Below are 24472 nucleotides of genomic sequence, written 5' to 3' on the forward strand. Positions count from 1 at the left end.
TGTTAACATTTGGGAGGCATTTGATTACTCCATATTTGAAAACCATGGATTTGGATTTGATGTTGATGTAACATAGCACGGCGCGTGGGGGCTTGTGTGAGCAATTGTCCATACAGTCCCACAAATTTTTTTTTCTTTTTTCTTTTTTTTTTTTACATTGGCGGTCACCAATAATTACTAATGCATATGTATATCCTTAATGATTTGCTTAGTGCCTCTCTACCATTTTATTTTGTGTAAGTTTTTCTAAACTAATGCCCCTAATCAAAATTTGCTGTTAGCATGCTTTTGCTAATATGGTAAAAGATCCATGGTAAAATTTATAGTTTCCATAGGTTAGAGCTAAGATCCACATTTAAAATTCTTTTTATATTTTTTTGCATTGAAATTAATGATTTGCTTAATGTCGCTCTACCATTTTAGTGTAAGTTTTTCTAAATTAATGCCCTCACCAAAATTTGCTGGCTTTGCCACTGGATAGCATGTTTTTGATATTATGGTAAAAGAGCATGATAAAATTTATAGTTGATCATAGGTCAGACCTAAGATCCACATTTAAATTTCTTATTGTATTTGCATTGAAAAAATGTATGATTTAAGATCGAATGACAGATGATTGGAGCTTAAATTCACAGCTCTCAAACCTTGAGGTTGCATTTGATAGCCTGAGATCTTAGATATGAGGCTGCATTAAAAGGTGTTTTTTGGTAGATCATCAGTTTAAACAATAACTGAAAATCTCAGTAATGTGGATTTTAAATCCATGTTACATGTTAAATCCATAGATTTGAGATCCTAATGATCTACGACCACTGCGGATCTCAGATCCATGGTCAAACAAACACAAGCTGAAGATTTTAAAACAAGGCAATCAAACAACCCCTTAATGAAAATAACAAAAAACAATTAATTGCTTACTTAATGGAATGTATTTCTTGAGCAGCCAAATGTAAAGTAAAAAACAAGCATGTTTTGGTTTGCCTTGAGAGCCGAAACTTTGACATGTCCATGTCAAATATGCATTTACGATACATATTCCGCTTGATCTCATTTCTGGATTTTGCAGAAACATGGTTCGCTATGTAATTTCTTTCGGTAGAAAATAAATGCCAATGTTATGTCTTCCAAGATGCTTGTATTATGGACAACTTGGTAATGAAAGAAGAAACTTCTCAAATAAAGTGAAAATCGGGCATGTATGGCAAACGGAAATTATAACGAGAAAGATTTGAGAACTTAAAAATTAAAATATTCTCAAGAGACTTTTCAGGCCAATGAATTTGGGCCTGTATCCGAGACTTTTGATTTTTATATGATTTTTTTTTTTTGCATATTTTGGAGCAGCTGTATCAGTCAATATTTAAAAAAGAAGGTTATTCAAGCCCTTTCTCGTTACATTTTTCTGAAAAATAATGATATGCATCTCCATGTATAAACCATATTTACAACATCAGTTCAAATATGAGAGCTCGTGATTTGAGATTCTGGAATCTAATTTCCGGTCAATAGATTTCAGAGTTTTCGTTTAAAAGCAAGATAGATGTCATAACAAGATCCTCAAACAGAAACACAGTTTCAATATTAAACTAAAACCGCAATTGCAAATTTATGGCATCACTTGACTTGTTGTCTGCATCACCATCCTCACCAACGAACAGACCAAGACGAACTAAAACAGCAATTGGTATATTATGCCATCACACTCACAAGTTTTCCTTTTCTGTCATTTTCTCTCCTTTTTCCCTTCATTGGCAAGGTGGAGCTGGGCAGGATCCTACCAGATTATACCCAAGAAATGCACAACTGAAGCATTGAAAACTTGAACTCCTTTAACTTGAACAACTTAAAACCATCCCCTAACCATGTGGGCAGTGCTCCTATTCAAGCCCTTATCATTTGAAGATATGGAACTTCCTGCATATCCTATGATGCCTAGTTTAGAGAAAAACAGAAGAATCTTGTTTAAGATCAGCCAAATGCCCACTCTGCCATAGCACTGAAAGGCAGCAAAGAACAAGCAGGCGCTTATGACATTAAAGCAACAACTGGATGAGACATTTTTTTAAATTCAGAGACGGAAATAACAGACCTTTCAACTTCCTGTATCTGCAGCTTTCTCTAAACTCAGAAATGGAAACAACACCAGCTTCTCACCTCGCTGGGGTGGAGCCCTTCGCACTATCGGTGCATTTCTTGGCAAAGTATCGGGATTAGTGATTACTGTGTTTAAACTATCGTTTGCCAGGTTTTTAGAAGAAAACAAAAACTAACCATACTATTTGAGCACCAACACCTGAGTGCTAGTGCTGACAAAAAATCTTGGAAAGCCAGATGAAACAGAAGCCTATTTCACAGCCTGATTATAGATGAGTATGCAAGAGGAGGAAATTGTCTAAAAATATTAAACATAAACATCTAAACCACAGTTTGTTCTACAATATCATGTATGAGCTATGATACAGAAACAAGATGGATTAGTCACCAACATGCAGACCCTCTTGTACAAAACAAATCTGTCATACTAACTGATCACCAAAAGTTAAGACCGGCCCCAAAGTGTGAGATGCACTCCTGATGAAAGAGTACAGCACATCCAATCAAAAGATTGCACAACATCTAGGACTATTGGATCCATTTGTTTCTCCAAGACCTCTGGCTTTGATATGACAATGTAAGTAGCAAAAAAATTTATTCCTGCTTGTCACGATTGAGGCGAGCTCGGTGCTTCAGCTCTGCTTTTTTCCACCGTACAATTAAATAGCACAGATTGAACAGTGTATTGACCTTGAGAGAGGAAAAGTGTTAGGTTAAAAAGGAGTGGCTTTTTTTTAAAATACAAAGATGGATATGGGTTGCCATTGATACTTACAAGTATGATAATTGCAATGATCAGAAGAGGGCCAGACCAAAGTACTGAAAGGAAAAGACCATTTGGATCAAAATAATTCTGTCCAGCAAACTTTCTCCAATTGCTTCCAAGTAGATGATTAATATTTTCAGCCAAATATACACCACCAACTGCAAGGTGCAGAAATCATCAGGGCAAGCATTGCAGTTAACAAGTTTAAAATACTATATAAAGTATAAACTGTTGTCAAATGCATTGAACTGTACATAGCAACGTTCAACCGTACACACCAACAGCGAACAATAATGTTAACATATGAAAATTAGAAAGCATATAAATTTCCTGGAAACAAGAAAGCTTGCCCCTGATAAGACGAGAAAATAAGAGTGGAGATCAGACCATCTCGCAGTCTCATGTGAATATAATGGCATTCCTTTTCATCATGGCTTACAGATCCAAGGGAAACGTGTAGGTTCCCTCCACTTTTTAAAGTTCTTAATACTTAACGCATCAGAAAACACAACGCATTTCAACTATCTTTGTATATTTTAAGTTTTTTTTGTATTTCAAGTAATTACAGTTTTCAGTTTTTTTTTAACTTTTTGTTTTAGGTCACCACCAATTGACTAGTCCTGTGTAGGTTTTACATGGATCTGACACTATAGTCATGTTGAAGGTCCATATTCGCACACAATCTTGTTGAAGCATAAACATTGACTTGACAATATTCGTACACAATCTGGTTGAAGCATAACCATTGACTTCACATGGTGTAAGGCACTCAATTATGCAAATTTCGAACAAGAGCCTCATGAAAGTCATGAAGCACTGCTTCAAGACCATCAAATGGATCTCTAGCTTTGATGATCTAAGCCAGAAGAAGGAGATCCATCTCAGAAGAAATCCATGACAATATGGAGCACCTCATGTCACTTAGCAAAAGGTCGTACTGTGCCCAAGCTGATGCATCAAAAACATCGCTTTTATTTCTAACAAACAATGAAATGATAGTCTGCCAGCATGGCTCCTAAACCCCTGCAATCAGATTTGTCCAGCCTCGATAGTCTACCACATTGTCACAAATATCCTTCTCAGACTTTTATGGGGCAAAGTTCTTCACAGATCTAATCAGCAAATATGTTCTTTTCTGGAAAAGCAGTGTGAGTCCAGAAAACTAAAATATATAAGAACAACAGTTTATGAATTTTCTACTATTTTTCTTACAAAAAAGTTTTGATAAACATTCAAGATAGTTATTAAAATGTTAAAAAAACAAAACATGAAAAATAGAAGTGTTGAACATTTTTCACAATGGCTTTTAAGACAGCATACAAAATATCATTATATTTTCATTTTCGTCATATTTCAGCATATCATGATCATTTCACTTTTTTTTTTCATTTCACTTGTTTATGCAATATTTTGAAAATATCATTGATATTTGGGACAATTATCTACCATGAACGAAGGAAACAAGAAATGAAGGAGTAATTAAACAGAAAATAAACTAACGAAAATGTGGAAAATTTCATAGCTTCAATCTCAAGTGATCTAGCTAATTAAAATGTATAAATCATCCATTCATAATATCACAGACAGAAAACAAAATAACTGAGTAAAAAAGATAATCCCTACAAAAATAATAACCTAAAATGATAACGCTTCACAACTAATAATGGCTAGACTATGATTTTTTTTAATTCAAAAACTTAACAAAAAGATTATTCTGGATCTAGATGGATCTAGTGTGCCCAGGTCACATTTGGATTGCCCAAAGCTCCTGCATCGATCTCCCTGGGCTGAATAAAAGCACCCTTCGGTCTGATTTGCTTCTGCTTCTTCCAATTTTGCTTAATCTGACATGCTACAAACTCAAAATGAGATTGGAGCATGTGGTCGTGCTAAATAAAATCAGCACTCTGAAGATGGGATGTTACAATTCATCTGCCTTAAAGAATACACATCCGTACGTTTTGGGCCCTGACATGGCTCCAATACCAACTGCAATAATCCAGCTTTTTAAAATTGACTCGAGTATTTGCTCTGCTAATTGTATCCCACTTTTACAGCCAGCTTTTTTTGGAATTCAAAAAGGGCTATGAATCAGGGCACAAGGTAGTACAAGAAGTAGGTATATAAGGACATGAAATTTTCTCAAAGGATCTTAGATATGAAATTATTGTCAAATGGCTCCCAGGCACAGGATGTTCAACTTTTCATGCGTAAGGAATCTGAACAGAAGATTGAATCAAAGATCCGAACTCTATCCCGATCAAAACTTTCAACTCTCTTCAAATTTCAACTAAGGAAACCACAGCACTATGCAATTCCACGAATCAAGGGTCCACAATTAACCCTTCAATTGCATGCTATTTCTTAGTTCAAAAGATAGAGATCTATTTGTTTTTTACAAATATTTGATGTCCCTACAAGGACATTTCAAGGGCCAGAAAGAATCTTGAGACCTCTGTATTTCTGCTATAAGTTCTACATGAAGATAATACATATCTAAACATGATGCGGCTGACAATAGCAATGATGTATGGGGCTGCAAGAAGGCTAATCTAGCAATCAGGACGAATGGCATGTAGTAAAAATGCAAATAGCTTTTTCTAAATCAATTAGGGAATACATATCTAAACATGATGCTGCTGACATCCATACCTTAATTTTTCTTTAAAAACTAAAGGAAATAACACTTCTGCACAACATAAACTAATAAAGAAGGTGTTAGACAAGTAGGAATGTCACAACATACGTGCTAGAAGAAACAAGATCATCTGAAAGTTGCTATGCTTCCTGGAGGCGATAGCCACCACCACAAGAATCACATGAAAAATCAGCAACGATATCAACCATGGCTCCTACAAAAAAAAAAAAAAAAAAAAAAAAAAAAAAAAAAAAAAAACACAACAGAATAACTGTAAGGCAGAACATAACAGGTCCATACTTTTATTAAGAATGATATATACATGAGTAGAGTGTGCTTGTGTGTGTGTATGTGTGATCCTGATGTGTGTGTGTGTATGTGTGATCATGATGTGTGTGTGTAAGAGAGAGAGAGAGAGAGCACGCAAACCCTGGAGACCTAAATGACCACCCACGATCAGATGGTAATACCAACCGTCTTTTCTAGCTCCAGTCTATTATGTCGGTATTCTCCTCTCCTATGAAGCCCATTCTAATAGATGTGACTACATGCAGCCAAGATTGCATACATATATGTACAAAAGAGAAGTAGAGAACCTTAACAAATCAACTGTAATGCAGCAACAAAGAACTACCAGCTATGCACAAACAAGGGACTTAAACTTAAGAAAGCGAGCTCAATATAAATGCTTTTGCACACATAACAAACATTCAAAATGCTCATCTCCTCAAAGAGATATATATATTCACTTTCATTAGATGTAAAATCTTATAATTTCAATGCAGATATTTATCCTTCATTATGGATGTGAACACTTGCATATTTTGTACCCATGGTTACTATTTCTGTGTAGGTCAAGGTTATAAAAATGTCTCCTACAAAATATTTCTTCATGAGGAATCCAAATCATCCCCTAGTTTCTTTACTGAAAGCCCGGACGATCTGCTGGTACAGCTTAACAGCACCAACTACTTTTTATCTAAGATAATACGGTAGAGACTAGTAAGGCAATAGGTTGAACCGTTGAAGGATGCTTAACCTTCGGTTACTGCACTGGATAGAACGAAGCACAAAAGCACATGTCCAGCCATAGCACATGTCCGGCCATAGACACGAACAAACAACCGTTTCACTTGTACCAAAATAGATTGTTTCATCAGATGTCTTAATTTTTAAGCAAAATAATGACAAAAATGTATTTCACTACTATTCATCCTGCTTTCATAGTTAAGGTGGCTTACACAAATACCATTTATGATTCTATCCATCTTTGTTGCTTTGCTTTTTCTTTTCCCAATTCAAAGAAATATAAGCCACTACAATTCAATTTCTACTATTCTGTCAGATCAGATAATATGGAAAAGGATCTACGTTGCAAGTCAGAAGACGAACTTAACCACATTGACCAAATCACAGCATGGAGCTGAATGTATATCTCACAATTCCCACCTAGCTTCTAAAAGCGTGCAGGTGAAAGCACATCTCTTGACTATTGACAAAAGCATGAAGCACCTCTTTTCCTCAACAATGTCGGGTATAACTAGTTCTCAGTCTAGATCGAATTCACACAAGCATGTAACGCTATTTCTCAGGGAAAAGAAAGAACTGTCCCGGTATCATAAAGATTATCTTTAGATTCGTCCGTAATTATGCATAGTAAATGACAGAAAACAATTGCTAATGGAGAGAACATTGATTTCCTCATGCTTTGTTGTCCAACAACGAGGCAGATAACGTAATCACTGAAAGAAAGAGAAACCCATTAAAAAGCCAAAAACTAAAGAAGAAGGGGACTTACCTTCCAATCGATGGCGTGGAAGAAGCCGACGAAGTTGTCAATGGCGGGTTGGCTTCCGCTTCGGATCTCGTCCCTCACCTTGTCAAACAGATCTGAAAGAAAGTCCAACTGACCCTCGATAGCTGACTTCACCTCTTCCATTCTCTCGCTCTCTCCCACACTGCTCTCCCTCGCCCTCTAGTGGCCGGAGTGGCAGCCTTCAAATGTCGGGTCCTTGCCAATGGAACCTTGGAGAGGCGTTGGGAAAATTGGCCAGAATCGATCTAAATCGGCCGATTCAAATCCGATCGGCCCTGTTTCTTCGATGCAGGGGCTGATTCGAGGGACTTCAAAAAAATCCCGACTCGCCTCAATCGTCACGTGAATCGGCCAATTAGAACTGAATCGATGACTTCGGCCCCTCGCAACAAATAAGAATACAACCCGACACCACCTTACTGGTAAAAACCATAAAACTGGTGTTTTCTTTGTACTCACACTGATTTTGCATTTTTTTTGGGAACAATTGTAAAATATCTACTTTTTGTTTTGGAAGAATTTTTGAACCTATAAGAAGTGAAAAAATGGCTCCACATAAGAAATTGTTTTATTATTGTTAAATGCAACATGAATTTACTTTTACAAGCTTTAGGGACTGTTGGATGACACCCTCAATGAAGCCAGTTTTGTGAAAACTTGGTTTTATGAAAATCAAATTTTTTATTCAGTTTTGAAAATTTGGTTTGTTTGTTTGTTTGTTTGGATGACACACCCAAAACCTTGTTTATGAAAATAAGATCTTCCAGACTCAGTAACGCTCATGGAAATAAGTTTTAACATTTCCTCTTAGATTCTATTGTAGTGATTTTGATCTGTTGTGCAGGAATATCACCTCCCACATAGGACTAAGCCACTCATCAAAAGGACCAGGTGCTCTCTAATTGAATGTTTGCATGGTGCTCTAAACCTAGCTTGCATCTATCATTATATGCATCATGCCCATTTGCACATGCTTAGGGTCGTACAAGAGCCAAGTCGAGCTCGAGCTCGGTCAGCTCAACTCAACTTGATTCATATCTTGCTCAGCTTAAGCACGAGTCAAGTTGTACAAGGTCAGCTCAACTCGATAGACCAAGTCTTAACTCTAACTCAAGCTTGAGCTTGACTCGTTTAAACTCATTTACCAACTCCTCATTTGACTTGATCGGTTTCTTTGTTTAACTTAGCAACTTCTAGGGATGTCAATATATCTGATTTAGATTGAATCTCCAACCGAGCCCTTTCCTACTTCAGTCAATCTCTCTCCTCCATGTGAACGGACTCCAGTCTCTCCCCTTTCTTCCCAATAGTCTGAAGATTTTCACCTCCGATCATCCTTTTCCGAACATTGGAGTCCCTTCACATGAAGCCTTCCTTTGTTTCCTACCTTGCAGTTCTCTATAAGATGTGTGTCCTCACTTAATGCTGCATCCACAAACTACCTCCTGGAGAAAATATTTCGCTCGATTTCCATCTCAAAATCAAATCGAGAAACAAAAACCAACGGAACCTCTAAACAAATTCTTGTAAACCCTGTGGACGTTTGTGTTGACCCCATCCCACCCAATTCACCTCACAATGCCTCCACTACTCCTATGAATGTTTTCGACTCCACGTACATGGTGGCAAATGTGACAGGTGAATCCAGAGAGAAACACAGAGATGAACTTCAACCTTAGAAAATCACCCGGCAGCCATTTCCTTGCTACCAGGAGACCTTCTGCCCACTCTCCAAATCCCTCTTTTTTCACCATCCACCCCCAAACCCTACACCTTTTTCTGGCTGAGCAGCACAACTCACGGGTTTCACGAACACACTCTCCCCTAGCGCTTCTCCTCAACGCATTTTTCACCCTTCTGGTTGTTTACAAAATTATTCAGAAAACGTTTGTAGAACTTAAATCAATTTTTGTAGAGTCTGATCCATGAAACATGCGTTCTGTTGACAGGAAATCAGCAAAACTTCTCTGCGGGGAAAATTACTACGCTAAGAAGGGAAAAAGGAAAATCTCTCTCTCTCTCTCGATATATATATATATATATATATATATATATATATATATATATATATATATATATGAAACCTGACCTGAACTCATCTTAGATTCCATTTAACAGGCCCTTTCCTTCACTAAATTGCAAAGACCAAAAAACACAAGAAGCTTGGTCTTGTACAGAGCTTCAACACATCAATGTACAACAATTACAGACTGGTCAATAACAAGATACAACCAAAATGCTGTATTCACAGTTCTCAAGCATCCCTCCCACCTTTCCGGCTCACAGCTTCACATAGCCGACAAGGCAACGTGTCAAGGCTCATAGCACGTGCCTTGTGATAATTGCCCATCACGCCGCACCTTCTCCATGCATGATACTCAGCATATGCAACTGGATCGTTAGCAAGGTCCTTGACATAAGAAGCCAGTTCCTCGAGGGATGCAAATTTTGTACCATCGATAATAGAATTTGGAGGAACAAAGTCCCATACGTTTGGTGCTCCAAAATAAATTGGAACTGATCCCGCATCCAATGCATAAAAGAGCTTCTCGGTGACATAGCTCTCTGTCATGGTATTCTCAATAGCGAGCACAAACTTATAGTGTGACATGGCACAGTGAAGATGATCCCACCACTTTGGTACTGCGCTTTCACGATTCGCACACTCTGGATAATAGGTCAGTGCCATGTTTGTGCCACCAACATTATTCAAGCATTTGCCAAATGAATGATGCGGCAGCATCGAGAGGAGCTTCTTAGCCAGACGATTTCTTTGCCAAACACATCTCGAAGATGACCAGTAAACAAGTGTATCCTACAAAATGAATGAAAAAAATTCAAATGGAAGACAAGTTTATATGATCAAGCCAACAAAAATACACAGTTCCTAGATCCAATAATGCTTAACCATGCTAATGAATAGCTTCTTCGAACAGAAAGACAACCCACATGCCTTTGCTCCTTCAATTAACAGAGGCACTAGGCATAGTAGTACTATTTCAATTCAAACAGACACTATCCACTGAAAACACATACGGACATTTTAATTCCTATGGAAGAAATTGTATTCACTCCAACAACTTTAGTGACAGATAAAGAGAAAAAGTCGATATGTCCTGATTCAAAATAAAATTCACGTAGATGTGAAACCATACAGCTACCATATACTGACTATCATAGACATCTATATGTGCATAATGTAAATGTGCATCACTTTGCCCATCGCTCACCAAATTGCATTTCCTGATTCAAAATATGGTTGTGATTTCTGGCCACCGCTAATGAAGTCATTGTAGCACATTTATAAAATCAAATCCCAGAAAACTTCAATATTTCAAAAATACAACCATAACCTCATAGTATCTTAACTACTTTTGAAGGTAATTCCGGTGTTTTTGGAAAAAATGAACATGATGAACTTACATTTGGAGGGCAAAATGTAAGTGAACTGGTTAACCATATAAAAGTGCACATCGAGACAGGAATATGATCAGTTTTAAGCTGTGTGCAGAATTAGCAGGCTTGAGCTGTACATTTCAATCTTCAAAAATTTTTACTCAATCTTATTTCTTTCATTTAACTTTAATGACAACATTTCAGTTTCACAATGTTTTTGAGCTTTATACACTTACATTTTGCTTCTTAGATGATATTTGATAACTCCGACCATTATGAAACAGTGCCCCTGCGTAAGTTGACTGAACATCATCTTTGGCATGATAAGTAATAAAAATATCCTCATATCCTGAAGATCGTCGACCAGGCTCAAGATCCATGTATACGCGAAGCGGATCTCCCTTGGTTCTCTGGCAAATAACAGATTATCTTGATAAGCATTTGAAATGATGACCAGAAGAATTTGAATACATAAAGCACCAAGTCAGTCAACTATAAGAGTTTGAAGATTATATCCAACCCTACAAAGGCAAATATCCAGAAACACTTGCCATGATCAAGCGGACCATGCAATTGGTACAAGAGAAACATCTTACCTTTTTGGCAACAGTAAAAACAGGAATAAATAATTTACAGTTGTCTTCCAGTCAAAAACGGTCTTTCTAAAAAACACCAAAATTGAAAACAGAGGTGGAGAAAAGGACAGAGAAATTTACCAAAACTGAAAATATATGAAAAGTGGCTTTCAAAAAGAACATCCATAATAAATACATCTATATATGTATAAGAGAGTTCTATGCTATTGTGTGCTGGATGGCTAAAAATTAAAAATCTGTCATTAAAAATAACCATTAGTGACAGTTTATGATACAATGATGGTTCATGGTATTTTTAGCAACAACTCATGGTGCTTTTAGTAAACAGATTTTTAATTTTTAGCCATCTGACAACATCTGTGTGTCGAATGGCTAAAAGTTAAAGAACCGTCACTAAAAAATAGCCATCAAATAACCATTAGCGACAACTAATGACGCAATGATGGTTTCTGTTATTTTAGCAATGATTCATGGTGCTTTTCGCAAACAGATTGTTAACTAGATTGTTAACTTTTAGCTATCTGGCAAAATCTAGCACACGGCAGCAAAGAATTCTCCTATATATATATCTATATATATATATGCTCACCATTAACATGATTATGACCATAAAGTGCTTTATGATACACAACATTCACAGAAATTGAAATCATGTTTTATTCAAACAAATGGTTACACACACATCTCTTTGATTGGAATTGCACATACATGACATCGAGTTTAAGCAACCACTTCTTGGTTCATTCAGTATATGAATTTCAATGTCATCCTATTAGCAGCCACCAGCTAACTTGGAACCCTTACAAAGCACCCCAATACCACACACACACACTCAGCCCTAATCCTAGATTAGGATTCTTCCCTCCTAGAGGTAAGGACTTAAATAGACGGATGATCCCTCCCTCAGTGCCTTTGACCTATTTACAGTTTTATTGGGTCTGCCCCAACTAGGAACCAATCTGAATCCATAACCAGTTACTAACAATACTCCGCCCTTTGCAAAACACCTTGCCCTCAAGTTGTGAGCATGAAAATGATTGTCGCAGAAAAGATTCCTCCCCTTGCTTTCAGCCTGTCAAGGTGGACAGCCAAGTGTAAATTCTGTCTCAACAACGGCCTTCATAATGTAGGTGCACACTTGAAAATTAGCTGCTCCCTCTCAGAAGTTTCTTCAAATGTAGTGGAGACCGCTCCCCGATAAATGCAAGCCAACTGCTTGGCCATTGGAATTTCTATATCCCAGCTTCCTTATTCCTTCATATTTGAATAGCTGTGGTGGATGCCTGCACTTCAGTTTGAAGCGAAACAAGAGCGGGGAGTACTCTGATGTGGGTGGTCTAGGTGCTTCTGTTATATCCAGTCCGATGGAATGATTTGAGCAAGTCTTGCACCCTCATTCTTAACAACGGAGAGCTGCCATTATCCGACCTTGTAACTGCTACCATAACCTCTTTCAAGTTAAAATTTCCAGTGTTCAACTCTAGATAGCACAGTAGCACTCATGTATGCTTTTGAAATCCATGTCATCCAAGATGTTAGCCAACTGTTGTTGACCGAGCACACTCGTTCTGAGAAGTTGATTCTGCTTTTTGTTTAAAATTTAATCCTTCTTCAGTTGATGGGTAAACATTATCCCATTACATGGGTTGTGTATAATAGTGATCCCGACTCCTTGAACACGGATGAAGTTTTCCATTACAATCTTCTCACTGGTCACATCTTGTGCTATAAGACTAACACCAACAACATCTTCCTTTAGATCCTTGAGCAAACATGCATTCACCACTAAGACGACAGGCCCATTTCCCTCCATCCCATATGTTTTGAACGTAATTTCAACATTTTTCTCTTCTTTACCTGCGAGTGCCAGCAGAAGTGTTCTTTTCCCAACTTCAATTGAATCCCCCTCAACAGGGTCAATCAAGGGCAACCCAATGACTTCCTCCCCAGCCAAATCCTGTCAATTCGGCAGCCTTCATGTTCCTTCTGTTGAGCCTTCCAAAAGAATCAACAGCCAAAATGGATACAACCACTGTTTTTATGAGATGAACCATTTCATTGGCAACTATCTGTAGTTCATCTCTTCCTCGAACCATGGTGACATCTACCTGGACGACAAGGGCCTTGGGGCCGCTAGACTGAGTGCCATCTTGCAATGATCCCTTCAGTGTAAGCTGCAAGGAGTGAATGGCGTCGAGCTCAATATCTTCGCAGGGAAGGCTCCTTCGCTCAACTCCCTTAAGAAAAGCCTTATGGATGACATCTGTCCCATAATGGGATCTTCGTGATATTTCCATTTCTTTCTGAATGTCTTCAGTTCCATCCTGCTGCCATGGGGGCTTCCAAGGATGCCTCACTCACCCTGCGTGCCTACAAAAAACAGAGGCCAAGGCAATGCAGTGCTCTGTTGGTGTTTGCTCCTCCTTGCAATTGGTGAATTCCACTAGTTCTCCCTTCCAGCATGAGGGCTCAAACAAAACCTTAGGAGAGTATTCCATGCCTCGGTTTTTTTATGATGGTGTCAATATTGGGTGGTTGAACCAACTCCCAAAGCCTTAGGTGCCTCAAACAGAGATCGGAATGGCGACATCTCTGATTCCTCCACCACATCTTCCACATGGTTTGCCGTTGACTCCCTCTCCCTTTTCGAGAAATCTAGTTTAATCGAGAGTGAGTTCACAACTTCACATTCATTTTTGCAATCTGGTCACGACGCTGCAGAGCGACTGCTGCACTCAGGTGCGGGTGCAAGTGCGGCTCGGATTCGCACCCAAAACAAGACAACAAGAGTCGGGTGCGGCTGACCGCACCTGATCATTTTCGACCATTTTAGACACGCACCTGACTCGCGTTTGACTCAAGTCGGGTGCGGCCAACCACATCAAACCTATTTTCGTTTTTTTTTTTTTTTATTTTAAAAAATTTTAACGTTAAAAAGAGGGTTTACTATTTTTTCATTTATGTGTTCTGTCCTGGTTTTGTTGTTCTTTGTTTACTTGTTTAAAGTTTGTACTTTGTAAGCATGTTAATGCTTAATATGTTGCATTCATATACACAATACATTATAACTTATAAATATGTAATATATAATATTCATATATAATGTATCCATAAAGTGTGTAATGTAGAGTGTCTAGATTATAGTGTATACTCTAAATTTCTTAATTCTTATATGTGTGTAATATGTATGTATATATATATATATATATACACACACACACACACACATATTATAATAAATTAATAATAACAAATAAATATTCTCGCCGCACCATCGCACCTAAATCCTTGGAGATGTGCTGCTCCGGCACCCGCACCCCTTCTTCATGTTGGGTTTGAAGCAACAAGTCGTCTTCAATAAATATTGTCGCCCCCTTGAGGCCCCACTTCCGGAAGAACTCATCATACCCATTTCCATCACCCCTATTGTTCTATGTTGGCATCAGATATAACTCGACCGTTGTCTCTACATTCTTTTTGTTCCCATGAATGACTGCATCACTTCTGAACTAGCTTTTCGATCCAATCCCTGAAGCCTCTTCTTCTTCACCCATATTGTCTGGAAGTGCTAGGGTTTTTCTCTGTTCTGCCTTGGCTACAGACTGGATTTGGGAACAGTGGCAACCGACACATGTTCTGGGCCCAGTGTATTCCCATGGAGAACTCTTGAAGCATAGGTTCCTTGTTCATCCTTGGTTGCATCTTGCTTAGAGGTGTCGTAGACTTGGCAAAGCAACTGCGACAACAACTCCTGCTTTTCGGCAGCCATTCCAAGGTCGACGTGTCCCTGGTTTGCCTACACTATCAGGTTTGAACTGTGAGCAATGTCTTCCTCTATTCCTTCTCCCTTTTGGGCATGTTCTTCCCCCCAATTGTGCTCTCGTTCTTGTAAATGCCTCAGAGTTCGATCGATCATTTGCTCTCTGGTCTTCGGCGTGGGCTTGAGCTTTGAAGGTGCCCACGTAGGTCCTGGAAATTGGAGTCGGCTCCCTTCTGCTTATGGTTTCATGCCTAACCACCAGTAGCCATTATCCAATCTCTCAATTTCTTCTTCCATCTCCACCATATAGGGCTGTTCCTTGGGCCTCGCAAGGTTGTAGATGTAGTCATCATATTCTTCGAGCAGTTTTGAGCCCCAAGAGTCAGGGCTGGGGACGCCACATACCTGGGACCCAAGCTTTACAAGAGTGTAGTCCCTTGATATCTCATCTTGTGGTTAAAGAGGCCCATGGATGATCATCTATGGTGACAACTTGCTGAATTCCAGCTCTGATCCCATTGTTAGCAGCCACCTGCTAACTTGGAACCCTTACAAAGCAACCCCAATCCCACATGCACACACTCAGCCCTAATCCCAAATTAGGGTTCTACATTCCCAAAGATAGGACTTCAATTAACGGATGATCAATCCTTCAGCGCCTTCGACCTATTTATAGCCTTCCTGGGTCTGCCCCAACTAGGAACCAATCTGAATCCATAACCAGTTAACACATCCTCATCTCTCATTATAGCTCTCAAGAAAAATTACATTGCTATGGGTCCTAAAAATTCCAATTTTGACTGGTTTGCCCAGCATGGAGCAGCTGCCGATGCTCAGAGCAGGTCTGCCTAGTTTGAATCAGGTCAAAATCGAGTTTCATCATGCAATTCAAACAACAAGGTCTGGCTACTACACTTATGTTCACAATAATCCAAAATTTGACGATATTTGTGGCTACCTAGTGCTACAGGCCTAGAGTATCCAACCCCACTGTTACCGAAAACAAATGATCCCTCCAAGTCAGATCAGTTAGGTTGTCATGCGTCAGTTCGTTAATCTATGCCAAGTGGTCAAGAAGAAAGAAATAAGAAGAAAAATGGGAGCCATTGAGAACCCCAGGAAAAGGTTGTTGCAGTTCATGTAAAGGAGAAATGAAAAGCCCCAATTAAATGAATTTGATACATCACAAAATGTGTGGGAAGCATGAACATTCTTAATAGTGATTACTGGTCAGAAACTCAAAACACAGCTTTTGACTCAAACAAGGTGATGAGGATCTGCTAGTCATCGAGCACACTGAACAGATAAAATCCTAGTAAAACAAAAACATTCACATGGAAGTGAAATACAGGTTGAGAACAAATAAGCCAAACACAAATAATAAACATAACACACCATTTATGTGGTTCGGCATTGCCTTACACCTTACAAGAGGAGGAGAATTAAATGTATATTACCAAAAAAGGAGAACCAAGTACCATAACAACTTATTGCAACAATAAAACCCGCATTAGCATGATGATCAATAAAGCCTTACAGAAAAAGAGGAGAACACCGACCAACTGATAGTTCAGAAGGAATCTTCTGTTTCCGAGGCCATTTCTCAATCATCTTCCTACCTCAAGGATGAGCATCCATTACTGGAAGTAAGTTGGATGATATGAAGCACTGGGACAGATGTATGGAGGCTATCCAGACTCAACTGGTAAAATTTGAGTGTCGATATGGAAAGTTGAACCACCTGATCAACTTGCTTCATTGTAAAATATAAACCTTGTAAGACATGTTCTGCAGTCACATTTTTACGGCCTCCAAGTCTGCCTAACCTCCATCCTGGCAAACCCCGAACCCGACTCTTAAACAAGGGATAAATGAATAGCTAAAGAAGCACAAACAGAGAGAAGAATCTCTCTCTCTCTCACTTCCCCTCCCCTTCCCCCCACCCCCCCCACCTCCTACAATATTAGATAAAAAAAACTCTAGGAGAGATCAGCAAAATTATTTGTTCCTTACTCAAGAAAGTTTCCATCTAAGGGATCTATCCATTTAAGAGTCCAGGGATGAATTCTCTTTATCTCCCATCTCCCCTTTAAGGGATTTTATTTACTGTTTCACATCTCACTGTCATGGTTCATGAGAACAGGAACACCTCCTATAGAAGCATTACCTCTTTCATATGGGAAAAAGCCCATTATGACCTTGGATCGGAGTGGGCAAAGGAATCACCTAGATTGTCCTGACCCTCTCAACAGAAAGGCTGAGACTTCTGTTCAAGCTTCACATATTTTACCTAAAATCACGCACACACAATGCTAAGCCATCTCTAGGTAAGAATACACGTTATGCACATATACTGATTAGATGTAAATCATATGATACACCAAGTTCCACTAGCTATTGGCTGCAGTAATTGAACTGCAAAACACTTGAACATGAATATTCTTCAGAAGAGGTCAGGGGCACTTAGGTTTGCACTGACATGAGAAAAACTAGGTGTGGATATCACCATCTTTTTACACCAAACACAAGCATTTATGTGCCGAGCGTCTTTGTGAAAAGACTATCCAAGGAATACAGCCAGTGGAATGTAAGAACACTTCGCTTGTAGAGGGCATGGCCCAATCGATTTCCAATACTCATGAAACCACCTAAGTTTTCCATGTCCATCTCCGATAGAATTGGTTCTTACAAGCAAAACATCTGTGCCTGACAACAAGGAATACCACAGTAACATTAACTACTGGATCAACGGACAAGTTCATCAAGAAGACTCTTGGGAGCTATGAAGCAGTCCTTTAGTGGCCTTCTCCTCCTCACGTCTACGCTGAAGCAAGTGGGGAATAGACTACAGGATCTTCGATTGTGCGATTCAGAGCTTTTACTAAAAAATCGGCTAAGGACACATCCATTGTGGAGGTAGCTTAAGTTTGAGGGTTCTCTTCCCGAAGAAAAAGGTTTACCAATCTCATCACTATCAAAATTAGCAAGACCTAATTCTAGTCCCATGTGGAGGAAAGTCGAAGAATGTAGACAAGTACCATTATACCGGCATCATGCATCCAAATTCAAAGAGGTAAATCCTAAATACCAAACTCATGTACTAAAAAAAAAAAAAGTAAAAATCCTCGTGCAATAGTTTCATCTCTGGTTCATGCGACACCATAAAAGCCACCGCATTTGCAGAGACCTCCACCAATTCTCTCCACATGGCAAAGGAGAAAAAGAAGAGGCAGAAAGCAATTACCTCTTTCGGGGGCGTGGATGTCTCGAAAAGCACGGCGTCGGGCTTATCAACAAGGGCGGGGGATTTGGTCCAGAGGCAGCTCAGCCCGCACCGGCAAGAATAAAGGCCATCGAGATTGTCAGGAATCCACGTCCACCTCTTGAGCAGAAGGTTCACATGCCTCATCTTCAACCCACTACAGTCCCCCCCGCCATCCGGGTCCTGAAGAGAAGACGACGGCGAAGATGCGGAGGAGTTCCCCCTACCGCCGGTCACCACCGACAACGAATCCATGTGTTTCTCCCTGAACCGGTCGCACGCAACCACGGAGTCCCATGCCCTGAAGGCGTCCACCATGTCGACGAACGGCTTCTGGCTGTACAAGCCATTCGAGTACGACCTACCAGACTCGGAGAAGCGGATGACAGAGGAGATCGACGGGGAAGGGAAAGGCAAGATCAAAAAGAGGGAAATGAACACAAGAGCGGCCGCCAACACCGCCACCGCGTAGTTAAGGAACCTCACTGAATGCTTCCACATAAACGGCATCGCCATGGTGAGCGTGCCCCCACAACCACCACCTACTCTGGATCTCCAAGGGACAGTTCTCCGCTCATTCATTAATCAATCTATGCATCTTATAATCATGTCCATCGCCCTTCCCACTACCATTCTGCAGCAAAAGCAAAAATGCGAGAGAGAGAGAGAGAGAGAGAGAGAGGAGTTGTGGTTAATGATTCTGCCAGATGGTTTTAGTTCTTGTCGGATCGAGCGGTTTCTACCGTGTGTCCTTCCGTTTCAAGGTTCGCTCTCAGGGCTTTGGTGTTCTCCGCCGACACGGTCCGGCCAACCAGGATGGCTGCTGGCCGCCGTCTGGCCACAGAGGGAGAGCAATCTGTCGTTGGCTCGAAAAAAGGCCAGGAAAGAAAAGAAGTAACGCGGTGAAGTCAAGTCTGCAGTCTGTGTACACACTACACATGGGCCCGAAAGAAGTGTCGTGGATTCTAAGTTCCGAACTTATACTAATTTGTTCGGTGAATTTTTCATTTTAAAAGCCTCCAAATTTCTTCTGTATGAATTTTCTACTGGCTTGGTGTTATCAATTCGAAATCATTTTCATATTAACCTAATAATTTCCTGTTTGACTGAACAGTCTGCATGTTAGAATAATTCGAAAAATGCATTTTGTAAAAATATTATATTCCATATTCACTTCTTAAACGTTTAAAAATATTAAGATGCCTAAGTAACTAATGAAATTATAAAACATGTAAAATTTATGAAGCAAATATCTAGAAAAACTGGGATTCACCACATTTGTCTTCCAGAAGTCTTGACTGATGGAGAATAGTTTCTGAAATTTCTTTAGTGGTGACAACATATATTAACATTTTTTTTCTGAAATTAATTCTATAAATTGAAACCATCTTTATAATTTCTCCAATGTTAAGCCATGACTTATAAATGCATCAAGAATTAATCTGTCATCTGAATTAGAGTTTTTCATAAAACTTCATAAACTATTGTGCTCAGAGAATTGATTGGGACATCCACTTTTTGCCCCGATCTTGGATCTGATTGGATAATGTAAAGACTGGGATTTGACATTAATATCCTTATTAATAGCTATCTTAAAGGCTATGTATATTATTAACCTCTTTAAGAAAAGAATATGTTCGACGAAAATCTAATTTTTAAGAAAAGAATATCTTCAATTAAAAGCTACTTAATTGAAGTCAACCTTGTGGTCCTCGATGATTTTTCAGTGAAACAAACGAGTCAAATTTATTCGCACAATTGAATGCGAATAATGTAATGTTTTACTCAAATTTTGTTGTTTTACAATTTTTTAAATTCCAAGATTCCTTTTCAAGTCGGAAAAGTATTAGTAAAAAAGTCAAAAGGCAATAATGTTGTTCTCAGGATAGTTTTCACATCAATTGATGTTTCAATCCCGATTTTTTTTTTAAAAAAAAGAGCATCATTAGGGGCAATTAGGTGATACTCCAATTTTTTTTTCTCGTTTTGCCTCTAAAATAGTATTTTCAGAATGTTTAGATGAGAAAAGAAATGACTTTTAAAAAAATAATCCAGTTTTAATAAAACATGGTTTTTGAGAAGGAAGCAAAAAAAAATGGCTTCCTTTTTATTGTGCAAAAAAAATACAACATATAAAAAACTGGGGAGTGCATAGCATCAGGGCCACACTCAACAAAAAAACTCAGAGCCCGAGTTCGAGTAGAGCTTCATAGAACAAACTCTTGAGATCAACTCGATTAACTCGTTTAACTCATTTTTGTTAACATATTTGTTTCTTTTAACTTGTTCACTTTTTTAGCTAATTCAATTATGATGAACCGTTTTACATAGTCTAGTCAACCTGAGTTTAAACGAGTCGAGTTGTTACATAATATTTTCAGAATATTTAGACGAGAACACAAATGGCTTTAAAAAAAATAATCCAGTTTTGATAAAACATGGTTTTTCAGAAGAATAGGAAAAAACTGGCTTCCTTTTTATTGTCCCAAAAAAAAAAAACATTATGTGCAATATGTGAAAAAAATGGGAATCGCACTCCACAAAAAACTGGAGCCCGACTTTGCCTCGAACTCGAGTCGAGCTTCATAGAACAAACTCAAAGAACAACTCTCCTATACAATGTGGTGTACTCGTTTAACTCATTTTTGTTAACATATCTCGTTCTTGTAACTGTTTAACTCATTCACTTTTTTAACTAATTTGATGAACCGTTTTACATAGTGGAGCCAACTTGAGTTTAAATGAGTCTAGTTCTTACAACTCAAACACAACTGGTTTAGTATTTCAAGTATAAATTTAAACTCGAGTTTGACCGAGTTTTTTTTGAGCAAGTTTAAGTTGAGCCCAAATTGGCTCGACTCATTATGCAACCCTACATAGCATCAAAAGTTTTTAAACTCATAAAATGACTAACTTAATATCTGCTTCCTACCAAACCATTCTTAAATTCCATTTACAATGTTCTATTGCTTGAAAGCTATACAATCAACTAAAGAGAACTACCTTTTTGTCTCTTTCTTAAATGGTCAAGATCTACAAAGTCATATATATATATATATATATATTATGCTTTTTTTTTCTCAATTATTCTTCCGCTTTAAATGAAAGTCTTAATCAAATGGTCGGTGACTCTTAATAGCTACAATCATCATTGACTCATATCAAAATATCAAAAGCCGATTTTTTTGGAACCCGATTCAATTTTGAGATTTTAGGGCTTTTTTATCATGCTTGTTTTGGGGCTTATGCCTAAAGGATAGGTCATAAATGCAAGTTTTCACAGGTCAGGCCAAGAGGAATGAGTGATGGGTCGGGCCAAACTAAAAAAATTTGACTTTTTTAATATAAAAAAAAATCTTGCGCTCAACCGGACCAAAAAAATCTATAATAATTTGAAAAAGGAAAACCCTTGACTGGTAAAACCCCAGTGTTGGCTTCCTAAATCCCTAGGAAGGATACAAAAGTCAAAAGCTACAATAACAAACAAGGAAGGAGATATAAAAGGAAGGCTCAAAAGAATTTTTTTTTTAAAAAAAAAAAAAACTCTAATAATCGTTTGAAGAAATGATAGGGAAAAAAAAAGAAAACCTACCATCGATCCTCGATATTATCTTCTTTGCCTCAAAAACAGAAAGAGAGAGAGAGAGATGTGCATGAAATCCAATAAATTGAGAAGACGCCACAAATAATTAATGGCAGCTAATAATCAAAGATGCATGCATAGTGCATTGAATTTGTCGATTCCTTTTCATTCTCAAGTGTTTCAGCAAGCTTTTCCTTTTCTTCAGGAACGACGAAATTCATTCTCATGTTTCAATGATGATTAGCAGATCTCTAACATTTCCAGTTTTAAGATAAATTTGCCATTCCTTGTTCCTTTAACCATGGTTTATTTGCGAAGCATATCAAGAATATCATAACGCTAAGATGGACTGTATCGATTCAAGAAATATTTGTATCGAAAACATAGGTACTTCAGTATATTTCAGATTATAAAAGATCAATTTTCTAGTTTAAACAAAAAAAGGGCAGCCTTGATATGAATCATAAGGAGAGAGAGAGAGAGAGAGTAACATTAACACAAGTCCAACAAAACGTTGAAGCTGGAAAAGAGATTACCATTTAAGACTCGTCTCTTAATTCATGTAAGAAGTTGAAGATACTACCATCAATGAAGAACGGTGACAGGATGTGATCCCAACAATACCCGGTGGAGCTGTCACAATGGATGATCTTGGCCGGACTGCTCTGGTTGCTCACTGCTGCCTGCATAAAGACTGGGAGACCGCAGACTGCTCGACGGGCCATCGAGCTTGCAGAAAGCAGGCTTCCGGTTGATACCTGGCCGGAATATTATGACGGGAAACTTGGAAGATACATAGGAAAGCAAGCTCGAAAGTTTCAGACATGGTCAATTGCAGGGTATTTGGTTTCGAAGATGATGTTGGAGGACTCTTCTCACTTGGGAATGATCTCTCTTGAAGAGAACAAGCAAATGAAGCCTCTCATCAAGAGATCCACATCTTGGACGTGCTAAGTAAGGATCCGTTGAAAGATAAATTGTTGTTGCTTTTGTAGCAGAGGCATAAGTTCCATTGCTTTCTAGTGGAGTCTAAATGTAGCATCATCTAATAAAATATTTAAAAGACATTCTTGAGGTTTTAGCTTTTATCTGCTAATGCAGAGAAGGAGAGGGACGACAAAATGGAAAATTAATAAGAAAAGGTGAAAAATCTGTCGCCTAAGCATAAAAACAGGAAAGCAAAATGCAACCACAAGCAAAAGGCAGCAAGAGCAAGAAAGAAAGCAAGATCTAGATGACAGCCAACAGAGAAAATGGGGTGGGCAATTGCCCACACAGTCCCACAAAAAGTATTCATTTTTATATTGAAACTTTATGTCAGTTTTTATTATTTACATATAGGAGCCTCTTAAAAACTTAAAATTATATAGCTAGCGTTCCTTAGCCGCAATTTTTTGGCTCTGCCTCTGCCAAAAACTCAGTTATTCAGTTCTTCCCAATTCTACCACCAGCAGCCAAGTAAAGGAAACAAATACAATAGCAAAACCACCCACGTCTAACAGAGAATTGCCCGGAGACTCAGAAAATGGAATTGGGAGCAGCAAGGCACGGAAATAAGTTGTTGTTTCGTCTGGATGAATCTACATCCCTACGGGTTGTTTGGCAACAGCATCACAGAGTCATGAGATACTACAACATAATGTACATGAATCTGTCCCATTATTTAGATACATAAAATAGTTACATATTATCATTGTTGCCAAATGACCCGAGGTCTGGTCCCGTAGAGAGAGATGGACCCGGTCTATTCCACTACTGTAAAGTGATAAACAATCATGTCAATACTTGAAAAGCAGGGGAATCAATCTATAGAATTTTCTTTTCAGAATTTGCGTGAATCGATACAAAGCACTTCATTCAAAATCAGGAGTAGATTTATAAGTTTTGAAAGATCAACGGCCCATCCTTCCCATGAATTTCGAAGTTGACAGCTCCAGTCTCAGTTCTTTGAACCATCAAACCTTATCTTCGGAGTAGAAAGCTGCAACTGCTCGAACACGCACTTTACACGTCTTAGCCTTGACTTCATAAAGGACCAACCCAACCGTCAGATTCAAACGCGTGAACAGTTCTTCTAAGGGTCCAAAAATTTTCAATGCTCAAAGGATGGCAAAACTTGTAGTTAATGTGACAATTTAAATCATCCTATAGATTGATTTCTGTCTCTTTCATAACCCACAACTAATGCTAATTAAGGTGGCCAGCTGAAAGAAGAATAGTCGCGGCTTGAGCTTCACAATCAAGTGTTTCCCTAGAATAAAGCTAAAATTTAATAGTATGTTGTTTGGGCACTGGAACGGAATGCTACGGTTCCGTTTCATCAAAATGAATACCAGCGTCAGTCACGGCAAAATGGTGCATTTTTTTATTTACTGTTCTCAGACACTCCATGGGATGCTCGAGAACAAACAGGGGTAATAACTCCAGAAATACTTGCACTTGTTACTCAAGAGAAGGACGTTTGTTCCACATGTTCTGAGAACGACCGAACAGGATTTGCTGTTCCATCTGCTTCTAGAACAAAGAATAAAACATCAAAGTCCTAAGTAAGAACCCCAAGA

General features: G+C 38.6%; 2 protein-coding genes across 2 annotated transcripts; both read right to left on the minus strand.

The window, feature by feature from the left end:
- Window positions 1–2388: 2388 nt before the first annotated feature.
- On the minus strand, window positions 2389–7665 carry LOC116249574 (uncharacterized). The gene is made up of 4 exons (XM_031622713.2): window positions 7297–7665; window positions 5607–5712; window positions 2870–3018; window positions 2389–2784 (listed from the first exon to the last, which is right to left on the minus strand). The coding sequence occupies exons 1-4, from the start codon at window positions 7435–7437 to the stop codon at window positions 2689–2691; spliced, it is 492 nt and encodes a 163-aa protein (XP_031478573.1). The 5' UTR covers window positions 7438–7665; the 3' UTR covers window positions 2389–2688.
- A 1754-nt stretch (window positions 7666–9419) lies between these two features.
- Window positions 9420–19267, minus strand: LOC116258499 (alpha-(1,4)-fucosyltransferase). The gene is made up of 3 exons (XM_031635669.2): window positions 18311–19267; window positions 10947–11120; window positions 9420–10129 (listed from the first exon to the last, which is right to left on the minus strand). Exons 1-3 carry the CDS (start codon window positions 18908–18910, stop codon window positions 9569–9571), a joined length of 1335 nt encoding a protein of 444 aa, XP_031491529.1. The 5' UTR covers window positions 18911–19267; the 3' UTR covers window positions 9420–9568.
- Window positions 19268–24472: the final 5205 nt, after the last annotated feature.

Source organism: Nymphaea colorata, chromosome 1 (genome assembly GCF_008831285.2).
Source record: "Nymphaea colorata isolate Beijing-Zhang1983 chromosome 1, ASM883128v2, whole genome shotgun sequence".
In the NCBI taxonomy this organism is placed as follows: Eukaryota; Viridiplantae; Streptophyta; class Magnoliopsida; order Nymphaeales; family Nymphaeaceae; genus Nymphaea; species Nymphaea colorata.